Raw genomic sequence first — 15741 nt, 5'->3', positions numbered from 1 at the left:
AAAGACACACTCCAGCATTCCCAGAGCTCATAGCCTAGAGGGCAGATGGAGAACGGGCAGCTACCATATAGCCACACAGCGCTGTAAGCGCTTGACAGAGAAGCACAGGGCACCAGGGCAGCGTGGATGGGAATGGGAGGCAGGCAGGAGGAGGGTTCGTGAAGACTTTCTGGGGAACGTGGTGTGCACGCTGAGGGTGGAAACAGCAGACTGGAAAGGGTGAAGGGGATCTGGTAGAGAGGTCAAGCCACAGAGATAGCATGTGCCAAGGCCCTGTGGCAAGAGGAAGTGTGAGGTTTGGGAAATTGCAAGTAGCTCTGTCTGGCAGGAGAAGTGTGTACCTGATGGGAAAAATGGAAAGAGAGAGAGAGAGAAAGAGAGAAAGAGAGAGCGCACAAGAGAGTGTACATGGGAGGGGGGAGGGGAAGAGAGGAGGAGAAAGAAGATTAAGAGAACAATCTGAAGGAGGGAACAGGAGCTAGATCCCGGAGACTGTGTAAGCTGTGCTGTGATGTTAGACTATATCCTGAAGATATTTCGGTGACATTGAGATCTTTTAGTAAAGAGAGGAAAGTGGATTTTCTCTTTAGCTGTAGTATGGGGAAAGGATTGGGGCAGGGGCACGACCAGAGGCAGGAGGGAAATAATGGGGACCTTAATAAAGGTAGAAGCCCTAGGGATGGAGAGGGTGGAGGGATTTGAGAGCTGTTGGGGTGGAGCTGGCTACACTTTGGGATTGCCTGGATGGGGAAGGACAGGGAAGGAAGAGCAGAAGTCGAGGATGATGCTCTGGCTTTTGAGTCGGACGTTTGGAAGATGGTCGCAGTGACGTGAAAGAGTCTTCACATGAGACGGGAACTTCTAGTGATTATTTCTTTATGGTTACTGCTGGCCTTAGAGTCTACACCACTAGGTATATACAGTCAAAATATTACTTTTTAAAATCAAATCAACTGATAGAATTCCTTTCTCAGTGGTGTTATGCCACCTATTTGATATACAAATAGATTTGTTGTTTTCTTCTGTTTCTATGTTTGAAAATATAAGCAAATATGTATATATATATATTTATCTTTCCCGTTCTTACACAAAAGAGAACAATAAACATTGCTAGCCATCTTGCTTTTTTCTCCTAACAATATATGCTGGAGCTCACTCCACATCCGTGTAAAGCCATGTTCTTCATTTCTTTGAATGGTTGCATATATCTGCACTTACCGGAGTTTATGAACATTTGGGTTGTTTCCAGCCTTTTGTCATTATTAGCAATACTATAGGGACTGCCCTTAGACATATATCATTTAGTACTTTTGCAGTGTATCTCTGAGGTAGGTTCCTAGAAGAGGGACCTTCTGAGTACAAGGAAGGTGCAGATGTCATTTTCCAGGTTTTGCCAAATTCTCCTCCATGCATTTGGCATGCACTCCAGCAGTGTATGAGGGTACTGTGTTCCCAAAGCCTTGCAACAGAATGAGTCATTTTTGATGCTTGCCAATCTCATAGGTGGGAAATGGGATCTCAGTATGGTTTTAGTTTGCATTTCTATCATTATGATAGATGATGATCTTCTCTCTGCTGGTGGCAAGTGGTACAGGAGGATCAAGATCCAGGCCACCAATGGCAGGGATGTGATGGTGACTTCCAGTAGCATCTGGTGGCACCAGGGCCCTCACTGGACCAATGTGGTTTCCTGAGGTTCTAGAATATGTACCTCTGCAACTGGGTCCCTGGCCCTTCTGGCAACTCAGTGAGCTACCTAGTGTCGTTTTCTCTCTCTTTTACTGATACATGATATTTATACATATTTATGGAGTACATGTGATATTTTGTTACATGCATAGAATGTGTAATGATCAAGTCAGGGTATTTAGGGTATACATGATCTTGAGTATTTATCATTTCTATACCTAGTGTCTTTTAAATATAACCTCGTTCAGCTTAATTGCCTGGCTGGTTTTCGTGGCTTGCACCTAAGGACCCCTGATGTGACTGTGCTGAAAGAGAGCGTTGGCAGGGCTGCTGAGGGCAGACTCAGCCCATCTGCATCCTCGGTGGCAATTATATAGGGAATTAAAGAAGGGAAATCGGCACGTGAGTGCAGATGGCCCATGGAAGGCACAGTGACCCCACAGGGACCCAGTTATAGTTCATATGACCTACTGGAATTTGCCAAATCATACAGTCATACCTTGGCATCCATGAGGGATTGTTTACAGGACCTCCATGGATACCAAAATCCACAGATGCTCAAGTCCCTTGTGCAGCCCTGCAGAACCCTGGGGTTCCACATCCGTGCATACTGTATCTTCCATCCACAGTCGGTTGAATCCATGGATGCCGAACCCACAAATATGCAGGGCTGACTGTTTCAGCAACTCATCTTCTCTGGTAGGAGGGGGCCCTGGAAGAGGGGAAGCGAAGTCAGGATGGTGTGGAAAGAGGGCTGCGAGTCTCTCTCCTACAGAAACCACACATATACACTATAGGCCAAGGAAAAGCTAATTTCAGCCAGAGCAAAGAAGCACGCTATCAGCTCAAAGAAATGTTTTTTATCCCTAGCAGTTCAGAAGCCTGGATCAGCCATCCATTCATTCATTCATTCACTCATTCACTTGAGTAATATTTACTGAGCACTTACTATGTTGCCAGCCACCGCATTAGGTGCTGAGGATATAATGTTGAACGAGATATAGTCCCTGACTTAAATCTGTCAACGGATAATAAGCTGTTGACACTAAGCATGACATATGCAGTGGTAGGGATACACCAAGTGAAGTTATGGGAAAGCAAAATAATAATAATAGCTCATATTTTGTGGGTACTCTCTATGTGCCTGGCACTTTACAAATGCTAATTTAATTTAAAGATTAAAACAGTGCTAAGAGGTAGGTGCAATTTTTAATCCCAGTTTGACAGATAAGGACACTCAGGTACAGAGAGCTTAAGCAATTTGCTCAAGGACACACAGCTGAACAACAGCAGAGACAGACCTGAGTTCTTGGTTTTGAAAAGTGGGGTTCAATTATTTCTGCTTTTTCTCACTATCCCCTAGCCCTTTAAGAGACAATGTTTTTAAAATGGTCCTCGCTGGAGAGTCACTCCGGACTCTCTGGTGTGGCCTGCTGGTGACACCTTGCAGGGTGAGCCTATTGTTAGGCATTCGGCTTGTTTCCAACGGCATACTTTGGTTATAGAAGTACGTGACATAGATTATTTAATGGCACAGGAAAATATTTACTATCTATTATTAAATTAAAAAGTGAGTTACAAAGACAGAATGTACAGGATATAGCATAAGCCTAGTTTTAAAAATTGCATGTGTTTATACTCAGAAAGTGTTAGCAATAGTTTTTTCTGGGTGATGGGATTTTAGGTATTTTTTTATTTAATTCTTTTTGATAGTCTGAATTTTCTAAATATTCTGCAATACACATGTAACACATCTATATAAAGAAAAAATATACTATATTAAGAGATTCTGCCTTTTCCTACTCATGTTACTTTAAAACATCATCCACTAACTGGGAAGATGGTTCGGACCACCGCGCTAAATCTCCCAGTCTGAATTCTGGTGACTCTGCCATGTTCCTTGGGATGAGCAGTTTTTCCTAGGGGTTTGGCACCTTGCTGGGTCCAGAAGCACACTGTGTTGAGACAGGGCCCTGAGAAGGTGCAGTTTCTCTCTCTCACGCAGCCGACCAGAACCTGAAAGTGTTTAACCCAACACTCCTCTTCTTGGGAATGTTTCAGGCTGTACCATCTTTGAAAACTGCAAGAGCTGCCGAAACGGCTCGTGGGGGGGTACTCTGGACGACTTCTACGTGAAGGGGTTCTACTGCGCAGAATGCCGGGCGGGCTGGTACGGAGGAGACTGCATGCGTAAGTAGACCTGGAGCCAGCTCCATCTCCAGTGCACGCCGTCGTAAAGCGTAAAGTCTTGGCTTACAGGGGACTAAGATTTATCTTTATCTTTTTTTTGAGACAGAATCTTGCTCTCTTGCCCAGCTAGAGTGGTGCAGTGGCATCATCATAGCTCACAGCAACCTCAAACTCCTGGGCAGTCCTCCTGCTTCAGCCTCCCAAGTAGCTGGGACTGCAGGAACATGCCACCATCCCCGGCTAATTTTTCTATTTTTAGGAGAGACGAGGTCTTGCTCTTGCTCAGGCTGGTCTCTAATATTTATCTTATTGGAATCTGAGTTCTGGGAAGCTTGTGGCCAGAGGGTTTTCTAGGTAAGACTATAAAAACAAAGATATGTTTCTATGTGGTGGGTGTGGATTGTGGACATCGGTTTGAATTGTTGGCCACAGGAGGTTTATATCTGCTCTTCAACCTCTCCTTTGTAAGGGAAGCCAAGGCATTCTGCACGTAGCCTGCCTGCGTCCATTCCAGAGCAGTCGTGCGGTAGCACTGGTCGGCACACGGTGAATAGGCTTCAGAAATGTTGTCTGTAGAGCATTTTACTTACGCATTTCTGTGGGTAAATTTCTTGAATCCTGAGTTAAATTCCTGGAACCCACAGCAAATTGCCAGCGTGCCATTTGTCCCACGAAAGGGATTCTTTCTGGGAGCTACTTGATCTCAAAGAATTACTTAATCTTTATAAAAGTTCTCTTGTGAGTTTCAATAATTCTTTGACAATGGAATGGAAATCTAACCCTGTGCTCAGTCTAGATCCGCCTCTGCCGTGCCCTGATGGATGAATATCCCTCTGAGAGTCTGTGTCTGGAGGAATGTACAAATTGCTGGTATTTCATTAAACTTGTTTAATATGCTTTCTGTCTGAACCAGAAACAGTCAGAATGGTCATACAGTCTAACTTCACTCCTGTGGATGATATTTCCAGTTTACAGAGATGGAGGATGCAGTGTTATTGGTAATTTTTGCCTGATCCAATGTGTAGTGAAATGCCACCAGTTTTAAGACTCTAGGGCTAAGGATAAAGTGTAGGGTCTGCAGCTGAGAAACCCAAGTATCCCCAGAGGTGAAGGGGTTTGCTGGCACTTCAGGGTGAACTTGGGAGTTAAATTATCCAGAATACAGAAAAGTTTTAAAGTGCTGGTTTCAGTAGCGGATTTAAAACCTCAATGCCATTTTAGGTGGTTTCTAGTAAAATTTAATTTAGTACTTGGCAGATTATGTTCCAGGTAGGTTAGTTGCAAGATTTAACCCTGATCTTTCTTCGGCAGCTGTTCTATGAAAACTGTATTATATAACGATCAGAACAAAGCTCTGGAATGACACAGACCTGGCTTTGAATAATGACTTTGCCCATCACTACCAGTGTGACCTTGGACAAGTCATAAAAGATGGGAATTATGCTACCTACCTTGTAAGGCTGACTTGAGGATTAAATGAGATAATGCGTGAGAAGCACTTAGTGCTCTGCCTGGCAATAATAAAAGCCAATTAAACACAATCAATATGTCAGTATTCTATAGGCTTCTTAATTGCTGAGTTGGTAGGTGGTCCAGAAATAAAACTACTTTCAATAAGAGTTTAAGAGAGACATCATTAGAGTTATAGTGCACCACTTTAGATTTCACATTGAACTTTGGACTATATGAGATCACTTTGGGTTTTTCCCTGTTTTGGATCATATGGAAGGTTACTTTTTCTCCGTGTACATGAATGCGGAAGGGGAATTTGATGGGGTTGGAGTGGTACGTGGGCGTGTGGTCAGGCATGGCCTCGTAGGTAGGGAAGTTAGGTAAGGAACTCAGTTGTTATTCCAAGTGCTATGGGAAGCCAAGGAAGAGTCATAAAGTAGGGTATGGACCAAGTGCTCTGAGAACTAGATAAGAGAATAGTTATCACAGGGACTTGGGGAGAGAAAGTGTCAGAGAGGAGGTGATGGTTGAGCTATGCCTTTGCTCAGATGTGGGTGAAACAGGAAGATATTCCAGAAGAGGGAATAGAATGGTCGGCGTGTGAAAATACAAGGTATGTTCGGGGAAGCATGTGACATCCAGTGTGATTAGGGTGCGGTGATGGTGTTAGGGGGTGGTGGGCGGTGACAGTGGAAAGGTAGGCGGTGACAGTGGAAAGGTAGGCAAGCTCTGACCGTGAAAGGCGTAGTGTGCCGGGACTCAGACCTCAGACTCTGTTCTCAGGATGGTGGACGGTGTGCACTGGATGGTTAATCAGGGCAGTGACGTTTGACAGGTAACTGCAGCGGCGTATGGAGGGTACACTGGAGTCAAGACCACATCGAAAGGTAGCAGTTAGGAGCATGATTTCAGTGGTTCAGGGGATGGAGAAGGGCAAAGGTAAAAGTGACAGGAAACCATGACACAGCTGAATGTGGAGGTGAGGAATCTCAAGAGTTTACCATTCAAGTTCCTAGTTTGACCAGCTCTATAGATCAACTGTTAAGAGAATAATAAGAGAGAAGAGGTTTGGTGGTGGGGGAACAGATGAATTCCACTTGAGACATGCTGGAATTTGAACATCTACGAGAGACTCTGGAGACAGTTGGAAGTAGTGTCTAAGCTCAAGAGAACTTTGGAGACTTGAGATATACGTATGGGGGTCACAGGCTGAAGCATGAGATGAACAGAGTGCCAAGGGCAGAGGGAAGAACAATAAACATACATGGAAAATAAGAGAAGACAGGGAAGGAGGTGAGGAAGAACAGTTAGAGGGGTGGGAGGAGCACCAGGAGGGAGGAGGCTTCTGGAAGCTGGGGGCAGAGTGGGTCAAAATAAGGCGGCAAGGTCAAGTGGGATCAGGACAGTAAGGAAGGTTTTGTATTTGACAGCTAGCTGGTGACCAGTGACCTTAGCGATAGCAGTTTCACATAAAGAAAGATTCGAAGGGGAGAAAATGGAGACAAATAGTAGAGACAATTTTTCAATTAGCTTAATCGAGCAGGGGAGGGGAAACATAAGGCGAGAGTTTACACGAGTAAATAGAGTTGTGGAAAAATACAGATTAAGACAGGAGAGACTGGAGCAGGGTTGTAAGCTGATGTGAGGGAGGTGCCAGTAGAGGTATTAATAGAAGCTGAAGATATGAGAGTGAAAATAGTTGAAGAAGTCGCGTGGGAGTGAGATGAACAAAGGTGAGAGGAAAAGGAGAGGGAGTTTCTTACTTCTGTTCTAGGCTGACGTAGGAGGGAAAGAATTATTTATAAGTAACACATATCCACTTGTTAGGCATTGGATAGTAGGAACTGTGAAAAGCGCTTTATGTCCAATGTTTTATTTGATCTGTACCTTTGCCCCATGAAATCCATATCCCCATTTTATAGATTATGACACTGAGGCTCAGAAATGTGAAGTAACTTTTAGGGATAAAGCACAGGGTGATTCCAGACCACTTGTTCTTGTTCTTAACCACAGTCCTAGCCTGCCTCCCACTGGTGAGTCCCCTCTAATAGTTCTATTTTCTCTGGGAAGTAGGAAGTGAAATCTCGGCTGAGAGTAGAGTGGGAGTGGAGGCTGTGCTTGAGAGTATCAAAGGTTTGGCGCAGCCACAGGAGGAACAAGAAAAGTCACCAGCTAGTGATAAGATAAAGCATGTCCCAACAAGCTGGAGCTCCTGCGGAGGTGACACAGTCAGCTGGGATAGCTGAGAGATGCTTTCCAGGAGCGTGGTAGCAGAGGTGAGTGAAATCAATTGTTGGTTGATCCAAGAGTTGGCTAAGACATGACTGACCTAGATCCCAGGTGGGAAGGACGTGAAACCAGAAAGAGCCTGGCAGGGAGAGAATAGGGACTGGAGCAGAGAAGCAGACTTAGTGGTAATAAAGTAAGAACAGGTGGATAGAAGGATATTATGATCAGAGCATAGAATTTCTAGGTTGAAGCTTTCAGGGGTGGTGGTGGAGATAATGTGTTCATATATGTCAGTCTGTTTTCACTGTGTAACAATCTCAAAAGGACAAATGTTTATGTTTCTTTATCATGGGTCTATGGGTTGGCAGAATTCAACGATTTTCAGCTGGGCTGGTCTGGTTGGGCTCTAAGCTGCAGGGCTCGGGCAGAGAGGGCAGCAGCTACTTGGGGCATGAACTTCTCAGGGTGGGTTGTGGAAGCATAAGAGGCCAAGCCTTTTTGTTTCAGGCACACTTATGGCCTCTGCTCACATCACATTCACTCACGTTCCATTGGCAAAAGAACTCACATGGCTAATCTCCACATTAGTGGAGTAGGGAAGTATACTCCATCCAAAAGTGGGGGGCGGGGGTCATAAATACAAATATTTCCTAAACCGCACTCCAGTCACCCCATGTGAGTGAGTGAGTTTGTCCAGGAGACAGGGGAAAGAAGGGAAAGAATATTTCCATGCAGGAGGCCAATAAAGCAAATGGGAACAAGACAGAATGATAGCAGTTGCCCAAAGAAATTCCGTATGTGTGCCCTTCCAAATAGCACCTGTTGGTTGAGGCTTGGCTTGAACCTCAGTGTGCAAGGCAGCTGTACATGGATTCCATTTGGATGGGCTGGTGAGGGTGGCCATATATAAGAGCAAGGCTCTCTCAAGGACAGCAAAACTGGCTCAGGGCAACCAGTCATCACCACTAGGCAAGCAAAGCGGAGAGCTAATGCCTTCATTCATTAATCTACCTGTTCATTCAGAAAATATTTCTTAAATGGATGCTCCCAGGTGCTGGACATACAGTAATAAGCAGGACAGATGTAGTCCCTGCCATCTTGGAGCTTGCAATTTAAAGAGGCAAAATCCCCCACCTCCCGCCCCAACACCAGCCAAAAAAAAAAAAAAAAAAAGTAAAAAGAAATTTGGAGTGTGGTCAATGCTATGAAATGAGCAGACAGACTAATGGTCAGATTCCTGTCTGATTCTGTGTTGGTTCAGTGGTCCTTGTTCACTTCCGTTATGCTTGTTCCATTATACATTCTCCACAGTGTATGTTACCATAGCCTTAAGCATTGATGGAGCATTTCTTATGCAGCACTGGGCTGGTCGCCAGGGAGCACCACCAGCTCTCAATGAGTTAACAATCCATCTATGGAAACAAGGCTTGACCGAAAGAAGATGTCAACGTGATGTTATTAGGTTCTTATCACCCACACCTCATATTGGCACTAAGTAAGTGTGAAGGGAAGTCACAGGAAGAATTAGTGCATCTTACTCTTTGTTGAATGCCTGTGTGGCCGGTGTTAAGGGGTGGCCTGTTCCTGGCTGGGCGCGGTGCTGGCGCTCCGCGGCAGTGCAAGTATCTCCCCACTAGATGGCGCCCAAGCGATCCTTTTCGGGCCGTGTTATCCCGAAGGAGGAGGACTTCCGGCTGAGACGTCTGCTGAGCCCTGGCGTTTTCCCCTGACTACCATGTAGAGCCTTAGAAGAAAGGAGAAGTGACAGGCAAGTTCCTGAAGGATCAGAGCTGGTTTATATTTGACTTATAGAGCATTAGGCATTGAATAGACTCAGGAGCACTTTTATTTGCTCACTGCCCTTGACAATGTTTGTGATAGTATTAACCTAACTCATGACAGTGTTACAATTTATTCTGTTACCGATTCATTCATAACCATTGATAAGTTATATCATCCAGGAGAATCGGAGAAGGGCCTGAGGCTATTGAGCCCAGGAGAGAACTCATTCCCATCTTCCTGTCCAGAAAGATTGGTTTCATAATCTCAGGGTATCCAGACTAGGAGCTAGTGGCACTTAGTTACAAAAAAAAAAAAAAAAAGAGCTGTTTTTTTTCTTCCTTTCCCTACTTTTTAATGTGAAAAATTTCAAATCTACAGAGAGTTGAAAGAATAGTATACATCCATATACTCTTTACCTGGATTCACTAATTATTCTTTTCCAACATCTGCCCCTCTCTTTTTCTGCACTATGGACTCATGAATTTTAGTTTTTTTCCCCATGTTTCATAATGTTATCACAATTTTTATTTTTGATGCTGAAATTTTCCCAGGTTTTTCCCTTCAAGCCGACCCTACTACATTGCTCTTTGAGCACTTCCTTGCTTTCTCCCCTCAAATGTTTCAAGTCCACCTTGATTTTCTATGCCCAGGTCCTAGAACCAGCTATTTCTCCATGAATCCTGGTTTCTTTTAGTGGAGAATGGTATTTAGGAACTGTGATCCGGCTGCTGGTTCTTAGAGGTGCTGGTATGCACAGTGAAAATCAAGCCTTCCTTTCAGACTTTCTTAAACTCAAAAGTTGAGTCCTTAAGTGGAACCACTCTGCTGACCTCCACTACTGACCTCCAGAGTGGTGTTGATTTAATGTGGCCACCAGACTGAGTTCCTTTGCCACCAAAAGAGATGAGCATTGGGAAGACCCGGGAGCAAACCAAAATGCTGCACTTCTAGCTTGTGTGGCCGTGATCCCAACCTTCCAGACTCTGAAGGATACTGGGGATCTAAGAAGGTTAGGAAAGCAACCCAGATGAGAAGGGATTTATGGGGAAAAGAGATTACAGGCTCTTAATGCATTTATCTTCTTAGTCACATTTTGGACAGAGGCAGAGGAACAGAGGAACTGGCCATAAGCCATGGCCCTAAATGTTTGTAGGGTGAGGATATCAGAGAGGAGGAGGGTTTGTGAGGGGTGCTACCTGAGCCATAACCAGGAATGATTAAGGGCAAGTTTAAGGGAGGTGGCTTACAAAGCTGTGTGTCACTGACTTATGGCGCTGTCCTCTTGGGGAACTGTGGAATCACCCAGAGTGGAATCACTGAAGACTGCCTCATCTTGTTTCAGCCTTTTGTGTCTTGACATTTCCAGGAAAATAACAATGCCCAGTTGAATGCAAATTGGGGATGGTATTAGGTGGCAGTTAGCAGCCTGGGCTTGGACCCTGGAAGACCTGGATTTTAATCTCTATTCCTCTTGTGACTTTGGGCAAAGTTTCCCAACCTTTGTAAATGTCAGTTTCCTCATTTACAAAATGAGAATAATAATAGTGGCCCTCAGAGGATTTTTGTGAGGGTTAAATGAAGTAGTATTTATAAATCCCTTAATATGGAGTCTGGTATATAGTAAGAGCTCAATAAATGGTGGATGCTATTCTTATTACTAAACCAGAAGCATGCATGGAATGAGCTCTTTTGGTGTATTTATTTCTTTGTTGTCATTTTGGGGGCAGGGGAAGAAATCAATATAAGGCCAGAGAGGAAAGATGACAAAAAAGAATTCCCTAAGCGGCAAAAGAATACACACTGAACACAAGGACATAGTCTTCCCATGGCAAATGGTTTTTTATATTTTATGTGCTGTAGCTCTTTAACTCCAGAGAATTAATATTTGGACCTTTGCAGACAATTTTATGTTGCCAAAGAACTCATCAATCATAACTCAGCTTCTGGTGAGGTGTAGAAGGGTGTGAAAGACCTCCGCTCTTGCTCAAACAGTAAGAAATCACTAGATAAACCAAAGAAAATCATGACTTTCTTTAAGACCATAAATCATCTGTGAGCATGAAATCTAAATTCCAGAGGAATGAGTTCTTCCTAGGTGAACAAGAGATCCAGGATGCTTCATACTTGGAGACAGCTGCTGAAGTTGGGAGCAGGGCAGGTGAAGGAAGGGACACACCAGAGAAGGAGGAGAAGCCAGCCAAAGTTTTGGCTCTGTGGACTGGCCTGTTGGACTTCAATCTAGAGGAGATCCCAAAGCAAAGACAATCCTCTTCACCTGGTATTTCCTTAAGTGGGATTTTGCTGAGCAAGCTGAAATGAAGCTACAAATCAGAAAATCTTGGGATGTTGTATCCTTGAAGCTTCAAAAAACTTGTCATCTCAAAGTCTCATAGGCTTACAGTTTTCCAGTTTTGTAGTCATGAAAGTGCAGAAAGTTGCGGGGAGGAGGAGATAAAAATCAAAGAGAGATTTGCTTAGGTTTCTGGTGTTTGAACTTCAAGGCCCTTCTAGTGAGATTTATAGCCTCAGTCCTGCCTCAAACCAGATTAACTCCTTATTGGGTCAAACTGATCCAATTCTGATCACTTCTCCCTACCAAATAGAGGAAAGGACATTTCCAAGGAAAGGAAATGATAAATTTCCTGTTTTGAAGAAGCAAGAGAATATGACTTTTAGTCAAGAGAATAATCAGTCAAAAGAAATAGACCATGAATGGCCAAATATTGAAATTTTCAGATAAGGACTTTTAAATAACTTTAAAATAAATATATTAAAGGACACATGGGCAAAGATGAATATAATTGATAAAGATATGAGGAATTTCAGGAGATATTTGGAAAGTATTAAAAAGAACCAAATGGAAATCCTAGAACTGAAAAATATGTTATCTGAAATAAGACAGAAATTTATTGGAGAGAATTAATAGCGTATTGGTCACAATACGAGAAAGGATCAGAGAACTTAAAGACAGGTTTGTAGAAATCAACCAAACTAAAGCACAAAGAAAAGCAATGGAAAGTATTTAGCAATCTAAATTCTTTGTGCTACCCTAGCCAGACACTGTATTTCCAGTTGGATCAGCAGGGCTATCTCAGTTTGCGTTTTTGGTGAGGACCCTGGCAACTTTGGGGAGGAAAGATTTTCCACAGCAAAGTGATAGGTGCCATTCTTGTTGGACAACCACGTTTTTAACTGAGTGGACAGGCCATTTGGTACAGGGGGTGGAGAGGAGCTTTAACAATGGTTTGACTGAACAGGAATAAGTTTAAATTGATAATATAATCATTCATTCAGCTAACAATTACTATAATTGAGTACTGACAATGCACATAAAGGTGTGAGCAAGGCAGACGATGTCCTTGCTCTCACAGAACTGCGTCATGATGCAAACAATTCAATAAACAATCATTATAAAGGGTAAGTTTGATTTGGGTTACAGGGTGAGCGGTGTAGTGACTCCTGGACCCCTGATAAAAGCCACCACTCGGCGCTTACTGTGAACCGGGCATTGTTCAAAATGCCTTCCTGTACTGACTCATTTAATCCTCCTTGCAGTCCTCATCACATCCATTGGAAGGTGAGGACACTGAGGCACAGAGGGGTTAAGTAACTTTCCTATTGTCATACAGCTCGTAAGTGGCAGGGCTGAGATGCAAATTCAGAAGCAGGCCCAAGAGCCTGATCTCTTGTCCTCCCCATTAAACCACCTCTCCATGTGACAGGCACTTGAGGTCCTCACTCTGACTGCCTGTCTGAGGGCCCAGGAGGCCATGGCAGGAGGACCCAGACCACATGGAAGATGCGAGCTTCCTTCCAGCACCTGGCCTAGAACATGGGACAACTGGCTCTGCCATCACTGTCTGGGCTGCTGGGCCTGGGGGCATTAGGGTTCTGGACAGTGATGAGCCCTGGAGCAGCGGGTCAGAGCCTGAGCTGTCACCTGTGATTCTTGTGCCAAAATAATCAATGTCTCAGATCCAAGCAAGACTCAAGAGAAGTACCAATATTTGTTGCCATTTATTGAGCATTTTTATGTCCCAGGCTCTGTGCTAAGGGCTTCACACACAATATCTCATTTAATCCTCAAAACAAACAAACAAGAAAAACACACGGTGGTAGGTACTACTATTATTCTCATTTTCCAGGTGGAAAACCTTGACTCAGGTTTGCACAGCTGGTCACACAGCTGGCAGATGCTGCACTGAGATTCGCACCAGGCTGGCTTTGCCACTGTGAGACCTGCCTCCTGAGTCCTCTTGAAAGGACGAACGGAAATGCAAATGTCTCCTCATCTGAAGGTTTTTTCAAGTCCTTTTTTCTTTCTAAGAGGAAAGATGAAAGAAAAACAAAACCTGATCACTTCTTAGAAGTGTATGTTGTGTCTCTTCCCTGCCTTTCCCTCCCCCGCCGCCAATGCTGGCTATAACAACACTCCTGTCCGAATCCGAGGGGCGTTCATTTTTGTTGGGACCCTTCCAGCTCTTTCACTGGTTTAGAAATTAAGGAAGATTTCCTTTCCCCGCTGTAGAAGTGGAGTCCATCCAGCTACCTGCCCCGTTTGGGTCTGTAGCAGTGGGGAGGGGTGGAAGGTAAACCCAGGATTTGAGGGTCTGGGGCACAGTCCAGCGTCACGGACAGATCCCCCTACACACACACACACACACACACACACACACACCCCTTCTCCTCCTGCAGCAAGACGTTGTTAGGGAGTCTGAGCACATCTTTCAAGCCCTTTGCCTGCTCTGGTCTTTCAAATTCAGGACCACCTGCTAGGTTGGCCAGCCGCACTTCCTTGGCAGGGACATTCTGTTGTGTTCACTGTTCTGCCCTGGACAGAGAGGTGTAGTCAGTCTGTCCCTGCGCCCAGGACTGCAGCTCCCCAAGCAGAGGCAAGAGTGGAAGGGAATTGAAGGAGTCCTTGACGTGGGGAGGGAGTGGGGCTCCCTCCTCTTGCTCTTTGCCTAGTATTCCTTCTTCTTCCAAGCACAGTTCCAAGAGGTGGCCTCTTTGTCTCTGGTTGGTTGGAAGTTGTTCCCCATCTTGGAGCCAACTCTGCCCTCCCCTTCAGAGTGAGAAGGAGCCCCATTAAGAGGAACGGAGATGTGAGATGTTGCATGTGTTTGGAATCCTGGCTGCTTCTGCAGGACAGTCCCCGGGACTGCAGGAACAAGCGGTCCAGAGTTTCACATGGCCAGGGACCCGCACCTGGGTGAGGACGGGGACACTGAGCCCTCTGGAGGCTGCATGAGACCCTGGAGCTGGCCAAAGGCTGAATGGACTTGCCAAGGAGGCCTGAATGGGATCACGCGGGCACTGCCTCCTCTTGGCTTTAGGGAGGGCCCAGGGGCATGGCTGTCTGCTTCCGGCTTCCATATGGAGGGAAGAAACTGGAAACAGGCTGGCAGCATCTGCTGCTGGTTCTGACTTGGGGTCCCCAGCAGGAGGTTTGCTGAGGGAGCTGGAATTTAACACCTTGCAGGCTGGGAAGCTGCCAGTCCCTGGGGGGCGGAGGCTGTGCAGGAAGGCTTCCTTTTTTGTCTCTCACACTATTACTTCCGCAGCCCAGCGGCAGATGGGCAGATGGGGGCGATGAGGAGTGTGAGGTGTGCAGGAAAAAGGAACGTGCTTTTCAAAAAATGAGGAGTGGGCAAAGATTCAATGTCTCTCTTCTGGGGGTGGAAAAATTCTGCCGTTTCAAAATGGAGCGGGAGAGGGCTGGATGAGGATGCCCCTAAGACAGTTGAACATACTGGCCAAGACCCAGCGTGAGTACCAGACAGATCAAGTTCAAATCTCTGCCCTGCCATCCAATAGCAATATCGAACATACACTGATTTTGCTGCTAAGAGTTTTCCATGCATAATCTGATTTAAATCTCACCAAACCACATAAAGTAGGTGCCGCTTTTATTCGCATTTGACTCAGGGTTGCTGAGGTTCTGAGAGAAGAAGTAACTTGCCCAAGGCCACACACCTGGTGAAGAAATATGCAAAGCTGACTTTCACACCCAGGACAGTGGAACCCTGAAGTCTCTATTTTTAACGACTGCTTTATAGTTAGGGCAGTGATTTGCAGTCTTCTCACTTCCTGGGCTCTGAGCTTGGGGAAGTCACTTTCTTTCTCCATCCTTAGTGTTCTTGCATGTGGGAAATGGGAAGATGAATGTTGTTCTCCTAGGATTCTTATGAGCATTAAACGGGAAAATGCTTATAAAGTTTTTAGTCAGTGTTTGGCCTGTAATAAAATCATCACTCATTTATCCAACAGATATTTGCTGAGCGCCTGCTCTATGGCAGGTACCATTCTGGGTGTGCAAGCTAGCAAAGTTCCACCGCTACCAAAGGGAGTAAACAAGTGAGCTAGGTAATCTCCAGCAGCGATGTGTGCTATGAGGAA

General features: G+C 44.9%; 1 protein-coding gene across 3 annotated transcripts in view; it reads left to right on the top strand.

Annotated features, from left to right (window-relative positions):
* PAMR1 (peptidase domain containing associated with muscle regeneration 1) overlaps positions 1-15741 on the top strand; it is a 73382-nt gene that overhangs the window by 20631 nt on the left and 37010 nt on the right. For all 3 annotated transcript variants that reach the window (XM_069469821.1, XM_069469820.1, XM_069469819.1), the window contains exon 3: positions 3751-3879. In XM_069469821.1, the coding sequence (XP_069325922.1) occupies positions 3751-3879 (129 nt within the window). The remainder of the gene's footprint in view (positions 1-3750; positions 3880-15741) is intronic.

The sequence above is a fragment of the Eulemur rufifrons genome, chromosome 6, assembly GCF_041146395.1.
Source record: "Eulemur rufifrons isolate Redbay chromosome 6, OSU_ERuf_1, whole genome shotgun sequence".
Taxonomy (NCBI): Eukaryota; Metazoa; Chordata; class Mammalia; order Primates; family Lemuridae; genus Eulemur; species Eulemur rufifrons.
The sequence above is the reverse complement of the archived record's forward strand: the minus strand, read 5'-3'. Positions and strand labels throughout refer to the sequence as shown.